Genomic DNA, 23,261 nt, shown 5'->3' with positions numbered 1-23,261 from the left:
ATGCTGGAGTTGAGGGAGCAGCTGTCTGGCCCCTGCTGTGACCTACTGCACTGACTGTACTCTCTCTTTGCCTGGCAGAGGGAAGAGGAGCTGGAGGAGAATCGGAGCAAGGACGAGAAGCAGGAACCAGGGACAGCCACGAGGAAAGCAGGACGGCCTGGCAGGAAGCGCAAACACGTCCTGGTGAGTCTGAGAATGCGAGGCGGCTCGGAGTCCTGCCAGCGGGGCGCTGTCTGGGCTGACGGTGCTGGAGAGAGGGGCGGTGGACTGAGGGCTCTGAACCGGAGGAGAGAGCCTGGCTCGTTGGCACGGCTTGTGGGAGTATGGCTCGTGTATGTCTTGGGCTTGTGGCATGTCACGTGGAGCTTTGCACTCCAGCAGCTCAAGGGCAGGGCTTCCTTGGATGCTGTGAAGAGTGAGAAAGGGAACCTTGGAGCCCATGCCCTACAGGAAGGAACGTGCCACTTGTATAGGATTCCGTCACCATCTGGTTTGGAGGAAGGGAGTCAGGAGAGCCGTGCAGGAGCAGAGATGCTGCGGGAAGGAGCTGGCGGGGAGGCTAAGGTAGGAGTGCCCGACCTGGTTCGGCATTGCAGCTCACAGTTTCCGTGGAGAGGTGGCATCTCTGCAGACTACATTTCCCAGCATTCAGTGGGGCTAGGCTGCTTGCGTGGGACTTAAGCCGCACCTCCACTGAGGGGATGAAAGTACCCGTGCCCTGCTCTGTTCTGTGATGGTCAGGTGTGTCCTTTGGGCTCCTAGTGATCTGCCAAGGGGGTTCTCGCTCAGGGAAAGTCGGGGGGGCCGAGTAGATGGGTTGCTGTGTAAATGCACCAGAGCAGTGCCCCAGACAGCCTTCCCACGGGGCCCTGCCGTACCTGGGGCTGGGCTAGCGCCAGGAGGCTTGCAGAGCCCCCTGGGAAGGCTCAGTGACGGGGGACGAGCCAGACGGAGACGCCAATAGCCAGCAGGCAAGAAGCTGCTGAAGTGCAGGTGTGGGTTTCACCCCATCTCTCTGGCCTGCTGTGCAGAGATGCTGGAGACCTCTCCCAGCTGCTGCTGACACACCCAGCAATACCTGGCCATAGCTCCTTACCCCTCTGTAGCATGGGGGCGAGTCAGTCCCTCTACCGCTCTGTTACACAGGTGGAAACTGAGGCACGGAGCTGTTGTGACTTGCCCAAGGCCAAGAGGAGAGCCAGTGGCAGGCCAGAGACTAGCACCCGGACACCTCGGTTCCTGGTCGTCTAGCCTGGCCAGTGCAGGGTGCTCTCTTGCTCCCTCTGTAGGTGCTTCGCCTTTCCCTGCCTCCCCTAACGAAGAGAGGTGACCCCTCTGCCTCTGCTTTGGAGCGCACAGGCTGCCAGCCCACTGTGGGGTCCAAGCGGTACCTAGGACACTCCGGTGGTGTCCAGGGTTGGCTATAGCAGCTGCAGTAACAAGGCATATTGGACTTCTCAGTTTACATAGCGGCTGTGGGTTCCCTCCCCGAGAAACCTTCCTGTTATGCTGCTGGTGCCTGTGTCCCACGCTCTTCATTCCTGGTGCCTGCCCCAGAGCTCCCCGTTCCTGCCCCTCCCCCACTTCCATTTAAAAAGCCTCCCCAAGCCAGAGCCTCCATTTAGAAGGTTGCTGGAAGCAGAAACTTCTTCCCAGCAGCCACTTATTGGGGCCAGTGTGCGGCAGGGGTCCCAGCAGTGCCCTCTGTTGGGGAGCTCATGCATGCTCATGCAGCGTGATGTACAGCTCGGCTTTTCGGGAGCCCGCCGGGCCAGTCGCCAACCCCACCCACCCAAATACCACGATCACCCTGGCTGGGGGCATGTTTTTAAGACGCTGTTCGAACCTTGTGCAAAGATTACAGAGGCACAAGGCACAAGGCACTGTCCCCTCAGGGGCAAGTGCCCCCCTCTCCTCCCACTGTCCTGGAATGGGCCTGGGAGCCCATCTCCCTTGCAAAGCTGGGCCTGCTGCAGCCTGTGCCACTCTCCAGCAGCTTTGTGCTGTGCCCTGCAGGTCCCAGATTTGGGCTGTGTCACACCAGGGCAGGCAGGCGAGAACTCGCAGGTCGCTGCCTGCCACCGCTCCCCCCTTCCCAGAAACCAGGAAGCTGCTAGCTTGAGCAGCCCTGGTATCGCCTGGGCAGAGGAGCAGCTGGAGTGGGTCTAAGAGCTGCAATCCTCCACAGGGCCTGGGAGGCCAGGTGGCTCCAAAGTGCTGACCTGGGGAGGAGCTGGGCTGCAGCAGGGACACTTGCCTTGGCTGGCTTCTGTAGCTTTCACACCAGCCCATCTGCCCAGCATCTCATGCTGGCCAGCTCCTGGCCCTTTGGGAGCAGCTGTGACAGCTCTCGATCTGCTGACACTTGGGTGATAATTACCCTGTGGGAGGCCATGCTGCTGAGAGGAGATGCCCCCTAAAAACCATCTGGTATGTGCCTGGAACCAAATGCTGCTGCATGCTTCACCTCTCCAGCTGGGGAGGGGTTGGCATGTGCAGGTTGTGGGGGTGTTGTGAACTTCCTGCTCCTCCTGCCCATAGCCCAGCTTGTGCAGCTGTCCCTCTGCCCCTTTCTGAGATCAAGTGCTCTGCCCTGGCCTTGGGGAACCCTGTGCAGGAGCTCAGACCTTCCCTTAGTCTGACAGGGGCTGGCCCCATCTCTGCTGGGGCAGGGCTTCAGACTCGGCCCTGGTAACCCAGTGTCTCTCTGCTTGGCACGTTGAGTATGTGAGCCGCTGCCCAAGGAGCAGGGAGCAGAAAGATGCCAGCATCCTGCTCAGAGAGAGCATTCTCGGGGGGAATCTCAGGTGCAGCTTGGAATGGTGCTAGTTACTGTGTCCTGGGGATCTCTGGCCAGGTGCGAGAGCCGGTTGTGTATCTGGGGTGCCTGGGGGAGTCAGGTGTGGGGGTTTTCAGTGCCCTCAGGCCCCATAGAGGTCTCTGCCCCAAGGAACTCTGGGCACAGAGGCTGGGGCAGAGCAGAGTGAGGGTGAGATCGATTTTATACATGTGCACTTGCAATCTCTGTAGCTGCTGCCCTGATTAAAGCACAGCTTTCCCAAAGTGATCGGTAGCTGAGTTCCTTAGATCCCAAAGCTGGCGGCAGGGGAGAGGGGGTGGGCGGCATTGGAATGGTCTAGTCTGCCCTGCAGCATAGCACAGGTCAGAGACCTGCCCCCCAGTAATTCCTAGAGCCGATCTTTTCTTGATTGGGTCACTGTCAGTGATGGAGAATCCACCACCGCCCTGGGGAAATGGCTCCAGTGGTTAATTACTCTCCCGGTTAAACATTCCTGCCTTATTTGTTTAGATTCAACTCCTTGCTGTTGGATCACGTTAGATCTTTCTCTGCTAGATTGAAGAGCCTAGTATTAAACTTCCTCTGGCGGGTCCTTAGACTGATCAGGTCACCGCTTAACCTGCTCTTGGCGAAACTAAACACATTGAGCTCTTGGAGTCTGTCTCTACAAGGCAGGTTTTCTAACTCTTTAATCATTCCCGTGGCTCTTCGCTGACCCCTCTCCAGTTTATCGACATCCTTCTTGACCTGTGGCACCAGACGTGGACAAAAGATACCAGCAGTGGTCATCCCAGTGCCAAATCCAGAGGTCAAATAACCTCTCGACTCCTACTCAAGATCCCTATTTATACCTCCCACAATTGCATTAGCTCTTTTGGCCAACAGGCTGTTGGCATGAGAGGATGTAGCACAAGGTGGCATGAGCTGGGTGACACATCAGCGGCTGGGTCCAGATAGCATGAGCAGACATAAGGGCTATGGGCTAGGTGGCCTGAGGCTCTGGAGTTGAACTGGAAGAAGAAGGGTGGTGGTTCTCTTCCAAGCTCCATCCACATGGGGCGCCGCTCGCAACAGATTGTGCAGATGTTCCGCATCTGGTCATGCATGCTCTCTCGGTGGTGCAGGGGCCAGGAGCTTGATTCCTTTTTGACTGAAGAAAAAAATAAGTGAGGGTATCTTCCAAGCCCACCCACTCATGGTGCTAAAATGAACCATCATTAAAGCGGATGGGCAAATCTGTTTTGGTACGCTCCTTTCTCTCCTTATGTTTATCATCTGACGAGCAGTGGCCTAGTTAGCATTTAACTCAGCTGATGCTACTGTAACACCAAGGGACGTGAATGGGATGTTCACTCCTCTGCCGCCTACAGACTTGGCAGGTGTCACTGCCTCAATTATGCTCACATCACGTTTTCAAGATTTCATTGCAGCCGTAACAGCTAGAGACTTCCCTTTTGTTAATGAAAGCCAAGACTTTGGAGGACAAATAGCAACTTGGGAATGGTGCTCGCACACCATCCCACCACATACCATGCCCATCCAAGCTGGGAAGGGACAGGCATGAATGGCACAGGCTGTGTAGTGCTGAGGGCTTGCTACTTCTGCACTGGGGACTGGAGGGTGCAAAGCAGTCCCTTGAGCACAGAGAGGTCAGGTGCCTGGCGGAGGGGAGAGGGCAAGCGGAACAGTAGCAGAGCTGCCTGGAGGGATCTGTACTGCATGGCGAGGTGCTAACAAAGCCCCCCGGAGAGGCTGTTGACTACAGACTGATGGCCACAGAAGGGAGCAGTGTCATGGAGCAGTGTCTGGCTGGCTAAGAGACAGAAACCAGTAGGGATAAAGGAAAGGAGTACTTGTGGCACTTGTGGGTTAGCTCTCAGAGCGGGTAACACAAATCTCTGTCCTAGGACTAAGATTGTGAATGTAGGGCACATCTACACTTAAAGTGGTCCAGTGGGGCATCGTAGACACTACCTACACGCACGGGAGGGCTTCTCCCATCGCCGTAGACAATCCATCTCCGCGAGAGGCGGTCGCTAGGTTGATGGGAGAATTATTCTGTCAACTTAGTGCTCTCTACCCTGGGAGCTAGGTCGGCTTAGCTCCGTCACTCTGGGGGTGGATTTTCTGATGTAAATTCTTGTGCAGACCAGGCTTCGGACACTTCACTGGGTTCCCTCTGGGAAAGACCCGGGCATCGCTGTGGACAGCTTAGTGTGCATTGGTGATCAAACCAGCAAGGAGGCTGCATAAGGACCAGGAGGGAGAATAATATTCCAGTGCCCTCATCTGACTGACGACCGGTATAGAGAAGGTAGCTGGGGTGCTGCCATGCACCTTTTCCCACATACAACAATGAAGGGGAAATTGAAAGGAGGCAGAATTAGCAATGAAAAAGGGAATGTATTCACAGTGTATCATTAACCTGTGGAACTCACCTCCACAGGCTATTAATGAACCAAAAGCTTAGTTAGATTCCCATAAGGATTGGACATTTATATGGATAATGAGAATAACCAGTTACATTAGGCCCAGATGTACAAGGCACATGAAGCCTCTTGTTTGAGGGCCTGAATCAGCCACAGGGAGTGGGGGTTTTAGCAAGAAATGTCCCTCATGGGCAGGGTATCTGCTACTTGTCTGTAATTGCTCCTTCTCCTGTGACATCTGTTATTGGCTGGTATCAGAGTCAGGGTGATCAACTGGGTGGGCTAATCTGCTCTGGCAGTTTCTCTGTTCTTGCCCCCTCCCACACCAAAGCATCCACGAATATGGGGGAAGGGGAGAGAGGAAATCTGTGTTGGCTGGAGTTGCAGAGGGTCCCAGCATGATCTTGTCTGATCTAATATGGCAGTTTCTATGTTCTTCTTCTCTGCCTCTGTTGAGTGAACCTGGGGGATTACAGGTAAGACTGAAGCAGTCTGTGCTCTAGGGAATTTGCTCTCCTTGCTTGGTGTTTATACCTTGCCAGCAGTTTGTCTTTCTGGGTTCTAAGTTCTTTGGTTGAGGCTCTGTTTCTCTGTGTATGTGTACAGCACCTGTCACAGTGGGGCTATGGTCCTGCCCGGGCCACCAAGGATTGCAGGTACATTGTAATCTGATGTGGAGAGAGTGCTTGTGTCCCTAGGGGGTCGTCATCAGGCAAAGCCATACAGCATCAGTTTCTTGAATAGTTTCTCATAAAGCGCAGAATTTTAGATAAAGATCGGAAGGAACTGGAAATACTGAGTTGAGATCCGCCACTCCCTCCCCGCAGCCTTGACTCTGCCCCCTGGAGCTGGCAGTAGCCATGGGGAATTCTCTGCATGCACTGCAGCTGCATTCGCAGCATGAGGTGTAGCTGTATTGAATGGTGGAGGAGTTAGTTGGAGCAACTTGGTAGAGCTGTGATTGTGACAGGTGATCTGGGGGGCTGTGGCCCTCGGGGGGTGTTCGTGAGCCCCTGTGTGAGTGATCAGAGGAAAGGGATGCATTGTGCTTTGAGGTCCCCAGCATTCCTCAGGTCAGTGCTGCATTGAGTAGGCTTCAGAGTAACAGCCGTGTTAGTCTGTATTCGCAAAAAGAAAAGGAGTACTTGTGGCACCTTAGAGACTAACCAATTTATTAGAGCATAAGCTTTCGTGAGCTACAGCTCACTTCATCAGATGCATATCGTGGAAACTGCAGCAGACTTTATATATACACAGAGAATATGAAACAATACCTCCTCCCACCCCACTGTCCTGCTGGTAATAGCTTATCTAAAGTGATCATCAGGTGGGCCATTTCCAGCACAAATCCAGGTTTTCTCACCCTCCACCCCCCCACACAAATTCACTCTCCTGCTGGTGATAGCCCATCCAAAGTGACATACTCTTTACACAATGTGCATGACAATCAAGTTGGGCTATATCCTGCACAAATCCAGGTTTTCTCACATCCCCCCCACCCCCATACACACACAAACTCACTTCACCAGCAGGAGAGTGAATTTGTGTGGGGGGGTGGAGGGTGAGAAAACCTGGATTTGTGCTGGAAATGGCCCACCTGATGATCACTTTAGATAAGCTATTACCAGCAGGACAGTGGGGTGGGAGGAGGTATTGTTTCATATTCTCTGTGTATATATAAAGTCTGCTGCAGTTTCCACGATATGCATCTGATGAAGTGAGCTGTAGCTCACAAAAGCTTATGCTCTAATAAATTGGTTAGTCTCTAAGGTGCCACAAGTACTCCTTTTCTTATTGAGTAGGCTGTGTCAGTAGCAGGGCACAATGGAGATTGGCAGCAGTTGGTGGGAGGTGAGCGTGTTTGTGGGTTTAATGAAGGGTGAGTGGAAGCAGAGTGCTGATGGCATCATGCACCTGGGGGTGAACTGGCTCAAGGGGGCTGCAGTGGGGCTGGTCTTTCTGTGGAGTAGGCTAGGCCGGTTGAGCATCGAGAGCTCCTGGTCAATGCACTGCAAAGTCAGAGTGCTATGTGAGTATGTTTGACAGTTGTAGTTAACTCTGGGTTAACAACAGTGTTTGCCATTTAATTTCCTGGGTTTTTTTTAACAGACTGGTAGGAATCTGGTCATTTAGGCAGTTGTAGTCATGTAGGTGTGCAGTTCAGACACTGCTCTTGCCAGATAATGATGATAATGTCTAGCTCTTATGTAGACTATCTTTCCATCTGTAGATCTCAAGGAGGGAAACATTATCTCCATGGTACAGATGGGGAAACTGAGGCACAGAGTGATAAAAAGAAAAGGAGTACTTGTGGCACCTTAGAGACTAACCAATTTATTTGAGCATAAGCTTTCGTGAGCTACAGCTCACTTCATCCGATGAAGTGAGCTGTAGCTCACGAAAGCTTATGCTCAAATAAATTGGTTAGTCTCTAAGGTGCCACAAGTACTCCTTTTCTTTTTGCGAATACAGACTAACATGGCTGTTACTCTGAAAAGAGTGATAAAAGTGACTTGGCCAAAGTCATTCCACTGGCAGAGCTGGGAATAGAGCCCAGTTTCCTGAGTCCCAGTCCACTGGGACTATGTGGTTGTTATGTGATTCCGAAGTACCACCCAAAATATACTTTGTTACAGTGGATTGGGAATAATGGTTGTGCTTTGAAATGTTTGGCATGTGTAATGGCTAATAGGGCTGGTGAAAGAAAGACGTTGTATTGTGTCCCAAACACTTGACAATTTTATTACAAGGTGGTTACAGGAACATAAAGCCTGCGAGAGAAGATTGGGGTGTCTCTCTTCCCCTTAGAATCTGTGAATTTTATTAAATGCTGTTTTTTCCCAGGGGGCTGAATCTCGGGAACCCCTTGGTCAGAAGACCCCATGTTAGGGTCACTAACCATACGCTGTGCCCCCATGAGAAACACCAGATTTCAAGGTAACCCAAATAACGGTACGGATTTTAGAGTGCTTTGAAGAGTTGAGCTTTAACAGAAAATTGGTTTCTGCCTTAACTATTGTAGGCTGGCAGTCCACTCTCCTGCTGAAAGGGGGACCATTTAGGGAGGATGGAGGGAAGGGGCTCTACACATCCCTCTGCAGCATAGAGGAGTCAGAGAGGTGTGACATGTCCCATTCATGTCAATGAGATGTTCTCATTTAGCTGGGAATACCCCAGGGAGATGAATACAGCCTGAAACGATAGCTCTGGGACGTGTGAGCCACTCCATTCGGTCTGGGGGTCTTTCCACCTCCACTCGCTGGTGCTGGAAAACCTGTAGTATGCATCAGGCACGCCTGTTCCCAGTGTCAGCAGTGTTGCCTTGGTGCATGCTCCCAAGAGGCCTGTTCCCAGCTCCTCACTTAGGGGGGCAGGGCTTCCACAGATCCTAGCACGCATAGGATCATAGCATTGTGGGGCTGGAAGGGACCTCGAGAGGTCGTCTAGTCCTGCCCCCTCCACTGAGCGGTACCAAGTGAACTTAGACCAGCTGTGAGCGGGGTTTGTCCAACCTGTTCTTATAAACCTCCAGTGATGCGATTCCACAACCTCCCTTGGAAGTGGCTCCCCAAAGCTTAACTGCCCTTAGAGTTAGACAGTTTTTCCTAATCGCTAACCTCAGTCTCCCTGCTGCAGATTTAGCCCATTGCTTTTTGTCCTGTCTGCAGGGGACATGGCGAACAATGGATCACCATCCTCCTTAGAGCATCCCTGTACAGATTTAAAGGCTATCAGGTCCCCACTCAGGCTGCCACATGGGGGACAGGGAGAGAGGCTCAGATTTTCCCCAGAGAGACAAGGCCTTTCAGATATCAGCTCACATGAGGGGAGGTTGGAGGAGGGGCTCAGGCACCGCCAGAAAGGCATGCCCTCCCTCAAACCTGGCTGATTTGAGGGGGGGGTCAGGCTTACACAGATGGGCAGAGTCCTCCCTGCTCCTGGCACACCCAGGGGAGGGGCAGGCAGAGGGGCTCAGGCACCTCCAGAGGAGCTAGGTCCCTTGGATCCCAGCACATGTGTGAAGGTAGGGAGAAGGATGTAGTCCACACAAGAGAGCCCGTCCGATCCTGGCTCACACCTGGGAGGGAAGAATGTGACACTGACAGGTGCCCCTGCCCCTATCTGCTACTCACCTCCATATCCCCCTTCCCAGTATCAGTCCCCACCCATTCCCCCAATCCCCATTGCCTCACCTGGGTCCCCGAACCCCCTCCCCTGCCAGCAAAGATTCTTATGTCTATTTTTTCCCCAAGAAATCCTTTCATTAAGTTCTCCCAATACAGACGCTCTCCGGAGAGAGGCGGATTTTACCCTTCAGATTTCTGCCTGCAGTAGGACTCCAATTGACACTGGCTAGGAGGACCAGGTTCAGGGGCTTGCTGCTTATCTCTGTGAGCTATCCAGCCACGGTTAATGCTTCTGGCCTACAAACCCTGTAGACTCCTCTGTCTTCCTCCTGTTTTCACTTTTCCTCCTCCAAAGGGCTAGTGGGTTCTGTGCGCTCTGTGAGGGTGACGGTTCAGCGAGCGAGATCCCTGTGCCAGGATCAGAGGCAGGGTTTCATTCCCAAGGCTGGGTTAAAAAAAAAAAGGTGCAAAAATGTCACCCATTAGTGAAGCTGTTTTTTTGGTGGGCAGCATCTGGAAAACCCTGTGGTCAAATGACCCCAAATTTGGCTCACTCCGTGTACCCACGTTCCCAGGGGGCACCCCACAGTTCAGATTTTAGAGCACTGAGAAGAGTTGAGCTATATGTAAAAAGCTGTAGCGGAGTCCCTGGTGGCTAGAGGTGGGATTTTATAGCAACACAGGCTGGGCCTGGACTACACAGTTCTGCTGGTGAAACTTGACTTGTATCAACGCATCTCATGCCTACGCTGCTGTTGGGCAGGGTGATTGCGGCACATGTGGCAACCTACACTGGCGTCCCTACAAATCGCGGTGCAACCCCAGTGTCTTGGGTGGTGGCACAGGCTAATCGCCCGAGGACAGGCCTGCCCAAGCCCCTGGGTACATACTTGGGTGGCTAGCCGGCGCTGCCGCGGCTTCACTGGTCCATTTAGTGGGCCATCCCAGGCAAAGCTAGCTCAGGTATCCTCCTCCACTGCAGTGCAGACATACCCTTTGTTTGCATCCACACTCGGCTTGGAGTCCTGCTGGTAAAACCCCAGCTCTCCGTCAGTGGCTGAAAATCACCGCCCTGACTGGCATCAATCCTTCCCTGGCAAGGTGCCACCAGTTCCTGCGGTAGTATCTGTGCTGGTCAAAGCAGTCCTCCATCGACCGGTCCACAGTGACAGCAACTGCGCTGGGCGATGGTTGAACTCTGCTGCCCGGGCATTGCAGTGATTGGAAGCCTCCCCCCTAAGAACTCCGAGTGTGATTTTGGAGTGCCTCCCTCCCTGCTCGCTCACCTCTGTGACCAGCCCCACGGGGGCAGCTCCAGGTAAAGCTACAAGCTGCATGCTGCTGCTGCCTGGTCCAGGAATGAAGTCCCAACTTCCTTGGGCTGGGGGGAGCAGGAGCTGTGCAAGCTCGGCGGCAGAGGAGCTGCAGAACTGACGGTGTCTCTTCGGACGGTGACGGTGTGCGGAACTGACGGTGTGCAGCAGCTGGGCTCTGACAGGGACGAGCAGCAATGTGCAGCCCAGGGGAAGGAACTACGGCAGTTGCACCATAAGACAAGGGAGGCCAACAGAAACGTATGCCAGGAAGAGTCCTAGCATGGCCCTGCTTGAACCGGTACCGGGCACTCAGGACTGGTATGGCATATGAACCAGAATAAGCCGTGCTGGTGTATACTGATATCATAGAATCATAGAATATCAGGGTTGGAAGGGACCCCAGAAGGTCATCTAGTCCAACCCCCTGCTCAAAGCAGGACCAATTCCCAGTTAAATCATCCCAGCCAGGGCTTTGTCAAGCCTGACCTTAAAAACCTCTAAGGAAGGAGATTCTACCACCTCCCTAGGTAACGCATTCCAGTGTTTCACCACCCTCCTAGTGAAAAAGTTTTTCCTAATATCCAATCTAAACCTCCCCCACTGCAACTTGATATAACTGCATCTACACTAGGGGGCTTTGCCACTTTCACTATACTGGTAGTTAAAGCAGCAAACCCATTAGGTTAAGGTCTTACTGGCTAGCTTTCCAGGTTCCCATGTGTTCCCCGTGTACATGGTGCTCTCGGATCCCCTTCCTCACTGTGCTGAAGCCATGTAGCTGATGGCCACTAGGTCCAAGCTTCCATATTCTTCTCAATCATTCCCTCCCTTCAGTAAGACACAGCGCTGGGGTGGGGCGCCATCCTTTCTGGATTTTGATGCCTACAGGCGGTAACCTAGTTTGAGCATCTCTGTTTGCCATCAGCTAGGCGGATGATTAAATCCTCCAGAAGTGCAGGATCCTGCTCTTGGGCGCAGGTCTTGCTCTCCTCTTGTCTGACAGCCTGTAGGAGATGCCCTTTGTTTTCAATTCCATGGACCTTCTCGTTGTCAGATTGCGGCCCCTAGCACTGCAGGTGTTTCTGGTGTACGTCATCCCACCTGTCCACCTTTGCTCTCTGTCCATCTCAGAGAGCTTGTCCCCCTTCAGTGCTGAAGAACCAGCCCACTGATTAATTGTGTTACCATGCTGGACTGGGTGCAGGGCCGTGGTCCTAGCAGCTGTGCAGTGTACGCACAGTGATGGACAGTCTCTGCCTCAGGGAGCTTACAGTCTGACACAAACCAGGTGAGTGAGGCAGACAGGTGGGTGGGGAGCAGAGAGGACAGGGTGTTTTAGCACAGGCCAGCTGCGTGCACAAGTTGTAGATGTGCCAAACCAGGCGGTAGCAGCATCAGTGAGTCACAGCAGCATTCTCTTGGCCTCATGGCAAGGTGGGCATAGGGAGGGACTGGAAGGAGGGTCAGGTGTTGGTCTTGGGAGTTTTGACCAGGGTGTTTTCCCACGTAGAGGGATGGCAAGGTGAACGTGGGAGAAGCAGGTGACTACCGTCCCTGGCAGAGTGGGGGTGGAGCGTGAAGGGCTCTGAAGGCGAGGATGTGTAGTGTGTATTTGAGGTGGTGGAGACTGGGAGGCCAGTGGACGGACACAAAGGATGCCTGGTGTGGTCCCAGGGCCAGAAAGATCGCCTTGCTGACAGCATTTGGAAGGAGGCTGAGTGAGGCAGGGTGGCAGTAGACAAGGAGCGAAGTCAAGACACAAGGTGATCAGGGCTTGGACGAGAGCTGTTAAGTCGTCAGTGGTTCCTGCTCCTGGCTTTGGAACTGCAGGTGCGTGAGTCTGTTAAGTGCCATCCTAGCCATCTCTGCTTTCTGTGAGCCTCCGCCCTCTTGTGCCCGCTCTAAAGAAAGGCTGGTGTCTGCTTCTGTTTGCCCCTGCTGTAAATGCCACCTCACAAGCTCTGCCAAGTCAGAACTGCCCACCTGGGGACCTGTATGACCGGCGACGGCAGCAGAGTCTTGGAGGGCTTGGCCTGTGCACAGACCTGGCACTGGGCCACAGCTCCTGTACCTGGTGCTCCTGCAGCCTGCTCCTGCTAAGCGGAAGCTGACAGTGGAGCTGAGAGGCTGCCCGGCTGACAGTGCAGTGCATTGTCTTCCTGTGTACACAGTATCCAGGCTGCCAGACGTGACCGAGCTGGCAAGCCTTGCAGCCCCGTCAGCCGCTCGGGCACTGCCAGGAGAATGTCTCCATGCTTGTTTTGAAGGGGAAAGCCCCAGCCTAGTGTGGGTTACTATAAATAGCCCACACAGCTGGAGAGCCCTGCCGCGCTGGCTCCTCCAGGGGAGGCCAGAGGCTGTGGCCAAACCCGGCTTTCTGGGGAATGGAGCTGGCTGCTGGAACCCCAAGTGGAGAGAAGCCAGAGGGCCTGTGGTGGAGACACTCCATGTGCATCTTGGTGGCTGCTGTTAACTGTTCAAGGGCTGTTGGGGATGGCCAGCCTCTCCCTGAGTCCTGGCTGCTGGGGCCGATTTGCTGTCAGTCCATCTGCTCTGGGAGCTCACCTGAGGCAGGTTCACAGTGCACTTGGCTGTGGGAGTGGGAGTCCTTCCTGGCCTCCTCATAGTCGGAGAGTCAAAGGCCAGAAGGGACCACCTGACCATCCAGTCTGACCTGCTGTCTAGCACAGGCCACCAACCCATCCGGTTACCCCTGTGTGAAGACCAATGACTGTGACTAGACTAAAGAGTTCCAGCCCTCAGGAGACTGAGCTGGTGTATCACTGGCCAAGAACAGGGGGATTGACGTTCAGCACTGCCTGAGACTCCTGCAGCAGCCAGGAATTGATGGGGTGGGGGGCTGCCCAGACGATCCCTGCAGGTAACCCACATCCTATGCTGCAAAGGAAGGCGAACCTTCTCCCCGCCACCTCCAGGTCCCTGCCAATCTGACCTGAGGGAAATTCCTTCCCCATGCTCAATATGGTGATCAGTATAAGAACGGCCAGACTGGGTCAGACCAAAGGTCCATCTAGCCCAGTGTCCTGTCTTCTGACAGTGGCCAATGCCAGGTGCCCCAGAGGGAATGAACAGAACAGGGAATCACCAAGTGATCCGTCCCCTGTCGCCCATTCCCAGCTCCTGGGAAACAGAGGCTAGGGACACCATCCCTGCCCATCCTGGCTAATAGCCATTGATGGACCTATCCTCCATGAACTTATCCAGTTCTTTTTTGAACCCTGTTATAGTCTCGGCCTTCACAACGTCCTCTGGAAAGAAGTTCCACAGGTTGACTGTGCATTGTGTGAAAGACTAGTTCCTTGTGTTTGTTTTAAGCCTGCTGCCTATTCATTTCATTGGGTGGCCCCTAGTTCTTGTGTTATGAGAAGGAGTAAATAACACTTCCTTATTTACTTTCTCCACACCAGTCCTATTAATCTCACCTCATATGGAAGCTGTTGACCCTGAGCATGTGAGCAAGACCCACCAGCCAAGCACTGGAGAAGGAGAATTCTCTGTACCCACCCACTCCAGTGTCCCGTCTTCAGCCATGGCCATCTCTGATACTTCAGAGGAAGGAGGGGAAAAAACCCCGCAGAATACACTGGCAGGGAAAGATTCCTTTCTCACCCCTGCGAGTGACTAGCTGAAGCCCTGAACCATGCTGGCCAGGCAGTGGGGTTAAACCACACTGTGGGCAGAACTCTGTAGGCTTGTTGGTATTGGGGCACAGGGGAGTGCTGGGATTTCTCGGGCACTGTGCCCCATTCTAGTGGTGTCAGACTCTCTCCAGACAGGAAGCTGTGCAGGGAGGGGTGGTAAGGTCTCGGTTCTTCCATTGAGGAGGTAGGTGTGTTAGGGAGTGTGAGTGAGGGAAGTGGCACGTGAAGGGAGAAACCAAAGGAGGAAGTGGGAGAAGGGAAGGAGTCTGGCTCAGCTTGTGTGCGCTGTGAGAGGACTGCACTGTCCTACAGGTGCTGCCTGCTAACACCAGGGGGATGTGTGACCCTCTCATCCCCCTCTCTCCTCGTGGAAATGCAAGCTAAGAGGAAGAGTGTGGAGATGTGGGTGGCACACCTCTCCTAGGGGTCGGGAGGAATTGCTGCTCACTCTCCTTTTGTGGCTGTAATAGGACCTCTTATTTTATCAGGCTTTTCTGGGGCAGGTGAGTGATCTCTGGGACGGTGCAATCCTGCCCCAGCATGCAGCATGTCACTCAGACCAGCTCTGAGGGAGTCTGCAGCTCCCATGCCCTGGGCTGCCACTTCTCTTCCCCCTTCGAAGGGGGAGTCATGGGCTTCGAATTGCTAGAGCCGGAAGAGCCCTGGTAAGGGCCCCACTCCATGTGTCCCCTGGGACCCAGGTAGGAGCATGGTGGATCTGCTTGTGACAGGGGTCTGGGGCACATGCTTGAGGGTGGGTGTGTAGAGGTGGGCTGCGGGGGTTGCAGTGCTGTGCATTTTCCCATGGCTTTTTCAGTTTCTCAGGGAGCTGTTTATGATAGTGACATAAAGCGAGCGCCTCTCCTGAGTTCTCAGGTGGAGCAGTACCGCACTGAGAGCCACTCTTGCAGTATTTCATCCCCTGGAGACCAGAGCGATCTGAACATGGCTCTGAGCCCTGTCTGCCTCTCTCTAGCTGCAATCAGTGCAGCAGCTGAGTGCCCCAACTCTCCAACCCTCCCTGGGCTCTAGGGTTGGGCTGTTATTCCCTTTCTCAGATATGGGAACTGAGGCCCAGAGAGTCTAAGGGACTGGCCCAAGATCAACAGGGAGCACATGAATTGAACCCAGGTTTCCCATGTCAGTGCCGTACCCAGCGGGCCACCTGCCATGTGGCCAGGAGAGGAACTGCCTGGCCTTGGCCTTTCCTAATACCACTCGACCCCTGTGACAAAGTGGGACTGTTCTTAATGTTTCCTCTGAATAGTGTGGGGGTGCCTCAGTTTCCCCTATGCAGTTCTTAAGTATCTAGGTGGTGGGATAAGGGTGTATGATCACTGCAGAGCCCTAGAGGACAGGTGTGTGCAGGAGTCTGGACACAGAGAATGGCCGGTTTCAGAGTAACAGCCGTGTTAGTCTGTATTCGCAAAAAGAAAAGGAGGACTTGTGGCACCTTAGAGACTAACCAATTTATTTGAGCATGAGCTTTCGTGAGCTACAGCCGACACCCTGTTTCCTGGCAACTGATGGCCTGGGCCCTTATAGAATATCAGGGTTGGAAGGGACCCCAGAAGGTCATCCAGTCCAACCCCCTGCTCAAAGCAGGACCAATTCCCAGTTAAATCATCCCAGCCAGGGCTTTGTCAAGCCTGACCTTAAAAACCTCTAAGGAAGGAGATTCTACCACCTCCCTAGGTAACGTATTCCAGTGTTTCACCACCCTCTTAGTGAAAAAGTTTTTCCTAATATCCAATCTAAACCTCCCCCACTGCAACTTGAGACCATTACTCCTCGTTCTGTCATCTGCTACCATTGAGAACAGTCTAGAGCCATCCTCTTTGGAACCCCCTTTCAGGTAGTTGAAAGCAGCTATCAAATCCCCCCTCATTCTTCTCTTCTGCAGGCTAAACAATCCCAGCTCCCTCAGCCTCTCCTCATAACTCATGTGTTCCAGACCCCTAATCATTTTTGTTGCCCTTCGCTGGACTCTCTCCAATTTATCCACATCCTTCTTGTAGTGTGGGGCCCAAAACTGGACACAGTACTCCAGATGAGGCCTCACCAATGTCGAATAGAGGGGAACGATCACGTCCCTCGATCTGCTCGCTATGCCCCTACTTATACATCCCAAAATGCCATTGGCCTTCTTGGCAACAAGGGCACCCTGCTGACTCATATCCAGCTTCTCGTCAACTGTCACCCCTAGGTCCTTTTCCGTAGAACTGCTGCCTAGCCATTTGGTCCCTAGTCTGTAGTGGTGCATTGGGTTCTTCCGTCCTAAGTGCAGGACCCTGCACTTATCCTTGTTGAACCTCATCAGATTTCTTTTGGCCCAATCCTCCAATTTGTCTAGGTCCTTCTGTATCCTATCCCTCCCCTCCAGCGTATCTACCACTCCTCCCAGTTTAGTATCATCTGCAAATTTGCTCAGAGTGCAATCCACACCATCCTCCAGATCATTTATGAAGATATTGAACAAAACCGGCCCTAGGACCGACCCTTGGGGCACTCCACTTGATACCGGCTGCCAACTAGACATGGAGCCATTGATCACTACCCGTTGAGCCCGACAATCTAGCCAGCTTTCTACCCACCTTATAGTGCATTCATCCAGCCCATACTTCCTTAACTTGCTGACAAGAATACTGTGGGAGACCGTGTCAAAAGCTTTGCTAAAGTCAAGAAACAATACATCCTCTGCTTTCCCTTCATCCACAGAACCAGTAATCTCATCATAAAAGGCAATTAGATTAGTCAGGCATGACCTTCCCTTGGTGAATCCACGCTGGCTGTTCCTGATCACTTTCCTCTCATGCAAGTGCTTCAGGATTGATTCTTTGAGGACCTGCTCCATGATTTTTCCAGGGACTGAGGTGAGGCCTCCCCTGCAAGGTGAGAGCCAAAGGGTTGGAGAACAAACGAATCTGGTGCCCTCCTGGCCCGGGAAAGGGACAAAGCCCAGAGGAGGAGGGGCTGGAGGGAGTTTCAGTTTGGGGCTGGCTGGAGACGTGGAGTGAAGTGCAGACCTGGTTGTCTGGCTCACTACCCCCAAAATGGACCCAGCTGAGGGATCCTGTTCTCTGCACTTACAAGCTCTGGTTTAGACCATGTTCCTGTCATCTAATAAACCTTCTGTTTTACTGGCTGGCTGAGAGTCCCGTCTGACTGTGGAGTTGGGGTGCAGGACCCTCTGGCTTCCCCAGGAGCCCGTCTGGGCGGACTCGCTCTGGGAAGCACACGGAGGGGCAGAGGATGCTGAATGCTCCGAGGTCAGACCCAGGAAGGTGGAAGCCGTGTGAGCTGTGTGTCCTGCAGACAGGCTGCTCCCAGAAAGGAGACTTCCCCAGAGTCCTGCCTGGCTTCGTAGGGAGCAGTTCCAGAGCATCGCCCAGGGACTCCGTGACAACTGGTGGCAGAGGTGGGATGTTCTGCACGCCGTGGATGGCACTTCCTGCAGTAAGTGACTGGAGAGCAGTAAAACGAAGGGGGACTGATGAGGACCAGACGTGCTGAAGGCTAAGAGAGGAGCGGTTTTGGGGGGCGGTTAACCCCTGGGAGTGTGTGACCAGCGAGAAGGACTGTGCAGTAATGGGGTCCCCCTGGGGACTGCGATGAGCAGTCTCAGGGGCGGAGGAGCCTGCTGCTTGGCCCTGGGAGAGAGAAGGACTTTTGCAGTAACAGAGTTCCCCGGGGGATTGCAGCGAGCATTCCCAGGGGCGGAGGAGTCTGCCGCTCAACCCTGGCAAAGAGGTGGTGACCTCGAGAAGGGCTGGCACATGAGGGGTTCTCCTTGGAAACCGTGGGGAGCTGAGAGCACAAAGGCCTGTGAGTCCACAGCAACTTGGGAAGAGCGGAGTGATGTCCTGTCACCATCTCCTTAAGAAGGACATTGTAACCCTGTGCAAAAAGAGAGTGTTGAGCATTGGAAAGTTCACCAAAGCACAGTTAACCGTGCAGCTGGAGGAGGATGACCGCTCTAAGGAACAGATTCCTGACCCAAATGGGGCTATAGCAGGATCTGGGAGCAGCTGGAGCGGGAGCCAGGCATCACCAAGACTCCTGTCCCCGACCAGACGAGGGTCTTCACGATCGGGTTCCCCATCCGGGGATCGGAGACAGATGGGAGTGGAGCCGAGTCCGAGAGAGCAAGAGGACTGTGAGAGACAGCGAGAGCCCGAGAAAGAGCTGCAGAAGCAGCAGCAGCATGAACTGGCGGTGGGGGAGCGGAGAGGCCTAGGGGACCTCCCCGGAGTGAGTGGGGATAGACCCCGGGGGGCCAGTTCCGCAGGGAACCTCGAGACTAAATTGCTGCCCCTGGTTAAGGAGTGGGGGGATGTGGATGCCCACCTCACTGCGTTTGAGGAGGCTGGCGATTTGAAGCAGGAGGACCCTGCGGAAAAGCCCCGGTGTCTAGCTCCCTTGCTGGGTCCCAAGGTGTCACGGAGTGTGGGGGAGTCCGGGCCCTGCACCCCTCTTCCTGGCATTCACTGAGACTCTCAGCCAGCCAGTAAAACGGAAGGTTTATTGGACAACAGGAACACAGTCTAAAACAGAGCTTGTGGGTACAACCAGGACCCCTCAGTCAAGTCCTTCTGGGGGAGCAGGGAGCTTAGACCCCAGCCCTGGGGTTCCCTGCATTCCTCCACCCAGCCCCAAACTGAAACTAAACCGCCCCCCGCCCCCAGCAGGCTCCCTCCTGCAGCCTCTGTCCACATTCCTGGGCAGAGGTGTTACCTCCCCCCCCCTCCTGGCTCAGGTGACAAGCTCTCAGGTCTCCCATCCCCAGGGCACATTCCCAGGTCAACACTCCCCCCTCCCTGCTGAGTCCCATCCTCACATCTCTCCCCCCTTCGAGACTGAACTGAGCAGGGTCACTGTGACCAGTGACCGGGGGAAGTTCGGGGCCCCCTCTCCGGGACAGCGCATCTGCTATCAGGTTGGCACTTCCCTTCACGTGGACCACGTCCATGTCATAATCCTGCAGGAGCAGGCTCCATCTCAGGAGCTTGGCGTTGGCTCCTTTCATCTGGTGCAGCCAGATCAGGGGAGAGTGGTCGGTGTAGACGGTGAAGTGTTGCCCGAAGAGATAGGGCTCTAGTTTCTTGAGGGCCCACACCATGGCCAGGCACTCCTTCTCGATGGCCGCGTAGTGTTGCTCCCGGGGCAGCAACTTCTTGCTCAGGTACACGATGGGGTGTCTCTCCCCCTTTTCATCCTCCTGCATTAACTCTGCCCCCAGTCCCGTGTCGGAGGCGTCGGTGAACACCACAAAGGGCTTGTCAAAGTCTGGGTTTGCCAGAACTGGGCCACTGACCAGAGCCTCCTTCAGTGCCCGGAAAGCCTCCTGGCACTGCTCGGTCCAGACCACCTTGTCTGGCTTCCCCTTCTTGCATAGCTCAGTGATGGGGGTGGCTATGGCGCTAAAGTGGGGCACAAATCTTCGGTAGTATTCTGCCATCCCAATAAAGGCTTGGACCTGCTTTTTGATGTGGGGAGCGGGCCAGTCTCTGATCACCTCCACCTTGGCTGGTTCTGGCTTTAGGCGGCCGCTCCCCACCCGATGGACCAGGTAAGATACTTCAGCCATCCCCACTTTGCACTTCTCCACTTTTACAGTCAGCCCAGCCCCCTGGAGTCGGTCCAGCACTTGTCTAACCTGGGACATGTGGTCCTCCCAGGTCTGGCTAAAGACACAGCTGTCATCAATATACGCCACGGCAAAACTCTCCATCCCCCTCAGGAGCTGGTCCACCAGGCGCTGGAAGGTGGCCGGCGCTCCCTTGAGGCCGAAAGGCAGGGTCAGGAACTCATAGAGCCCCAGAGGCATGATGAAGGCCGATTTCAACCGGGCATCTGCATCCAGCGGCACTTGCTAGTAGCCCTTTGTAAGGTCCATAGTGGTAAGGTACCGAGCTCCTCCCAGCTTGTCTAGGAGCTTGTCCTGCCTGGGCATGGGGTAGGCATCAGACACAGTGATGGCATTGAGCTTCCGATAGTCCACACAGAACCGGACCGACCCATCCTTTTTGGGGACCAGCACCACCGGCGAGGCCCAAGGGCTGGCAGATGGCTGGATCACCCCCAAAGCCAGCATGTCCCAGACCTCTCTTTCCAGGTCCTGAGCAGTTTTCCCTGTGACTCGGAAGGGGGAGCATCTTATCGACGGGTGCGACCCTGTCTGCACCCGGTGGACAGTCAGATTAGTGCATCCAGGCTGGTTGGAAAACAGCTGTCGGTACGGATGCAGCACCCCCCTGACCTCAGCTTGCTGGTCAAGGGTTAGGTGATCCGAGAGGGGAATTGTTTCCAGGGGGGAACCAGCCCTGGTCCCAGGGAATAGATCTACTAAAGGGTCATCTCCCTGCTCCTCCCACTGTCCACGCACGGCCAACACCATATTCCCCCTGGCATAATATGGCTTCATCATATTCACATGGTACACCCGGCGGTGATGTGCCCGGTTCAACAGCTCCACCACGTAGTTTACCTCATTGAGCTGCTTGACAACCTTGAAAGGGCCCTCCCAGGTGGCCTGTAGTTTGTTCTTTCTCACGGGGATGAGAACCATCACCTGATCCCCAGTGGCATAGGCCCGGGCCCGCGCCATGCGGTCATACCAGACCGCCGTGCGGTCATACCAGATTCTCCCTGGCCAGGCCCATGAGTTCAGCCAGTCTCTCTCGGAAGATCAGGACATACTCCACCACTGACTCTCCATCGGGAGTGGCCTTCCCCTCCCACTCGTCTCTCATCAGGTCCAGGGGGCCCCTCACCCTCCTGCCATATAACAGTTCGAAAGACGAAAATCTGGTAGACTCCTGGGGCACCTCCCTATACGCGAACAGCAGGTGAGGTAAGTACTTGTCCCAATCCTGCGGGTGCTGGTTCATAAAGGTTTTCAGCATCATCTTTAGCATCCCGTTAAACCTCTCCACCAGCCCATTAGACTGGGGGTAATCAGCTGAGGCCCAGTTGTGCCAGACCCCACATTTCTCCCACAAGCACCGGAGCAGGGCCGACATGAAGTTGGAGCCTTGGTCTGTCAAGACTTGGTTGGGGAACCCCACTTGGCTGAAAATGGTCAGGAGCGTGTCGGCCACGGTGTTTGCTTCAATGGAAGCTAATGGCACCTGCCTCGGGGTAGCGGATGGCAAAATCTACCACCCCCAGAATGTATTTCTTCCCCGACCGGGTCGTCTTGCTGAGAGGCCCCACGATGTCAATGGCCACCTTCTGGAAAGGCTCCTCTATGATGGGCAAAGGTCTCAAAGCCGCTTTCCCCTTGTCCCGGGCCTTCCCCACCCTCTGACAGGGGTCACAGGATCGGCAATACTTCCGGACCGTGGTAAAGACCCCAGGCCGGTAAAAGTTCTGTAGCAACCTCTGCCGGGTGCGCCGGATTCCCTGGTGCCCTGCGAGGGGGATGTAATGGGCCAGGTACAGGAGCTTGCGGCGATACTTCTGGGGGACCCCCAGCTGCCTCCTGATCCCACAGGACTCTACTTCCCTTGTGGGAGCCCATTCTCGGTACAGGAACCCCTTCTCCCACAGGAACCTCTCCTGGCAGCCTCTCCTCATAGTCCGTACGACACCAAGGTCGGCCAGGTCCCTGAGCTTCCGCAAGGAGAGATCTTTCCTCAACTCGGCCTGGAACTCAGCGGCTGGGGAAGGGATGGGGACCGGTTCCCTCTCACTGGCTGGGTCTGAGGCGACAGCCTCTCCTAGCCGTGCCCCTCGGCGCTCCCTCCCCACCAGGGTAGGGTCCTGCGCCTCTGGTGTGGTACCCTCCCCAAGGTCAGGGCGCAGTGCCCCTCGCCGGCTCTGGCTACGGGTCACAACCAGGGCGGTCTGGGGGTTGCTTGGCCAGTCCTCTAGGTACCCCCCCCATCAAAACCTCAGTGGGCAAATGGTGGTGTACCCCCACATCCTTGGGGCCCTCCTTGGCCCGCTATTTCAGGTGTACCCTTGCCACGGGCACCTTAAATGGGGTCCCGCCCACCCCCGTCAGGGTCAGGTAGGTGTTGGGCACCACCCGATCTGGGGCCACCACCTCAGACCGGGCCAGCGTCACCTCCGCGCCCATATCCCAGTATCTATTGACGTTCCTCCCATCCACCTCCAGGGGTACAAGGAACTCTCTCCGGAAGGACAACCCCGCGCCCACCCTGTAAACTGAGCCCAGAGCCTCCAGTCCTCTAGCGGGGCTGGCCGGGGGTACTCTTCCCTCCTGAGCAGGTGGTAAACTGGCAGCCCCCCTTGCCTGGGTCGTCTGCCCCTCGTCCAGCTGAGTCCCTACCCAGTTAACCGTGGGTAGGTTGGGTCTGCTCAGTCTGTCCCTGAGCCCGGGGCACTGTGTCCGTACGTGGCCTCTCTGGTCACAGTGATAGCAGCTCAGGTCACGTTGGTCCCCTCGAGCTGGTTGGAGGGGCCCGACGCCAGGCGTTCCCCTTTGGAGGGGGTTCTCCCTATTTCCCCGCTGGGAGGTCCCCTGGTGACTCTCTCTCTGCATCGGGGGGGGCCTGTTCTTTTGGGGCTCCTCCCGGCTACCCCCTGACCGACTGTTCACAAACTCGTCGGCCAGCTGCCCTGCGTGCTGGGGGTTCTCGAGCTTTTTGTCCACCAGCCACAGCCTCAGGTCGGACGGGCACTGTTCATACAGTTGCTCCAGTACGATTAGGTCCAGCAGGTCCTCTTTAGCTTGGGCCCCAGCTGTCCACTTGCGGGCATACCCCTGCATCCGGTTGACCCGTTGTAGGTAGGTGACCTCAGGCGTTTTACGCTGACTCCGGAACCTTCTCCGGTACATCTCGGGGGTCAGCCCAAACTCACGGAGCAGGGCCTGTTTGAACAGTTCATAGTCCCCTGCCTCCGCCCCTCATCTGGCTGTACACCTCCACGGCTTTGGGGTCCAGTAAGGGGGCGAGGAA

The 23,261-nt window shown here is 55.0% G+C and overlaps 1 protein-coding gene across 5 annotated transcripts in view; it reads left to right on the top strand.

The window, feature by feature from the left end:
- DNMT3A (DNA methyltransferase 3 alpha) overlaps positions 1–23,261 on the top strand; it is a 268,092-nt gene that overhangs the window by 39,412 nt on the left and 205,419 nt on the right. For all 5 annotated transcript variants that reach the window (XM_073335457.1, XM_073335456.1, XM_073335455.1 and 2 more), the window contains exon 3: positions 79–183. In XM_073335457.1, the coding sequence (XP_073191558.1) occupies positions 79–183 (105 nt within the window). The remainder of the gene's footprint in view (positions 1–78; positions 184–23,261) is intronic.

The sequence above is a fragment of the Lepidochelys kempii genome, chromosome 3 (assembly GCF_965140265.1).
Source record: "Lepidochelys kempii isolate rLepKem1 chromosome 3, rLepKem1.hap2, whole genome shotgun sequence".
NCBI lineage: Eukaryota > Metazoa > Chordata > Testudines > Cheloniidae > Lepidochelys > Lepidochelys kempii.
This window is presented reverse-complemented; position numbering and strand designations above follow the sequence as displayed.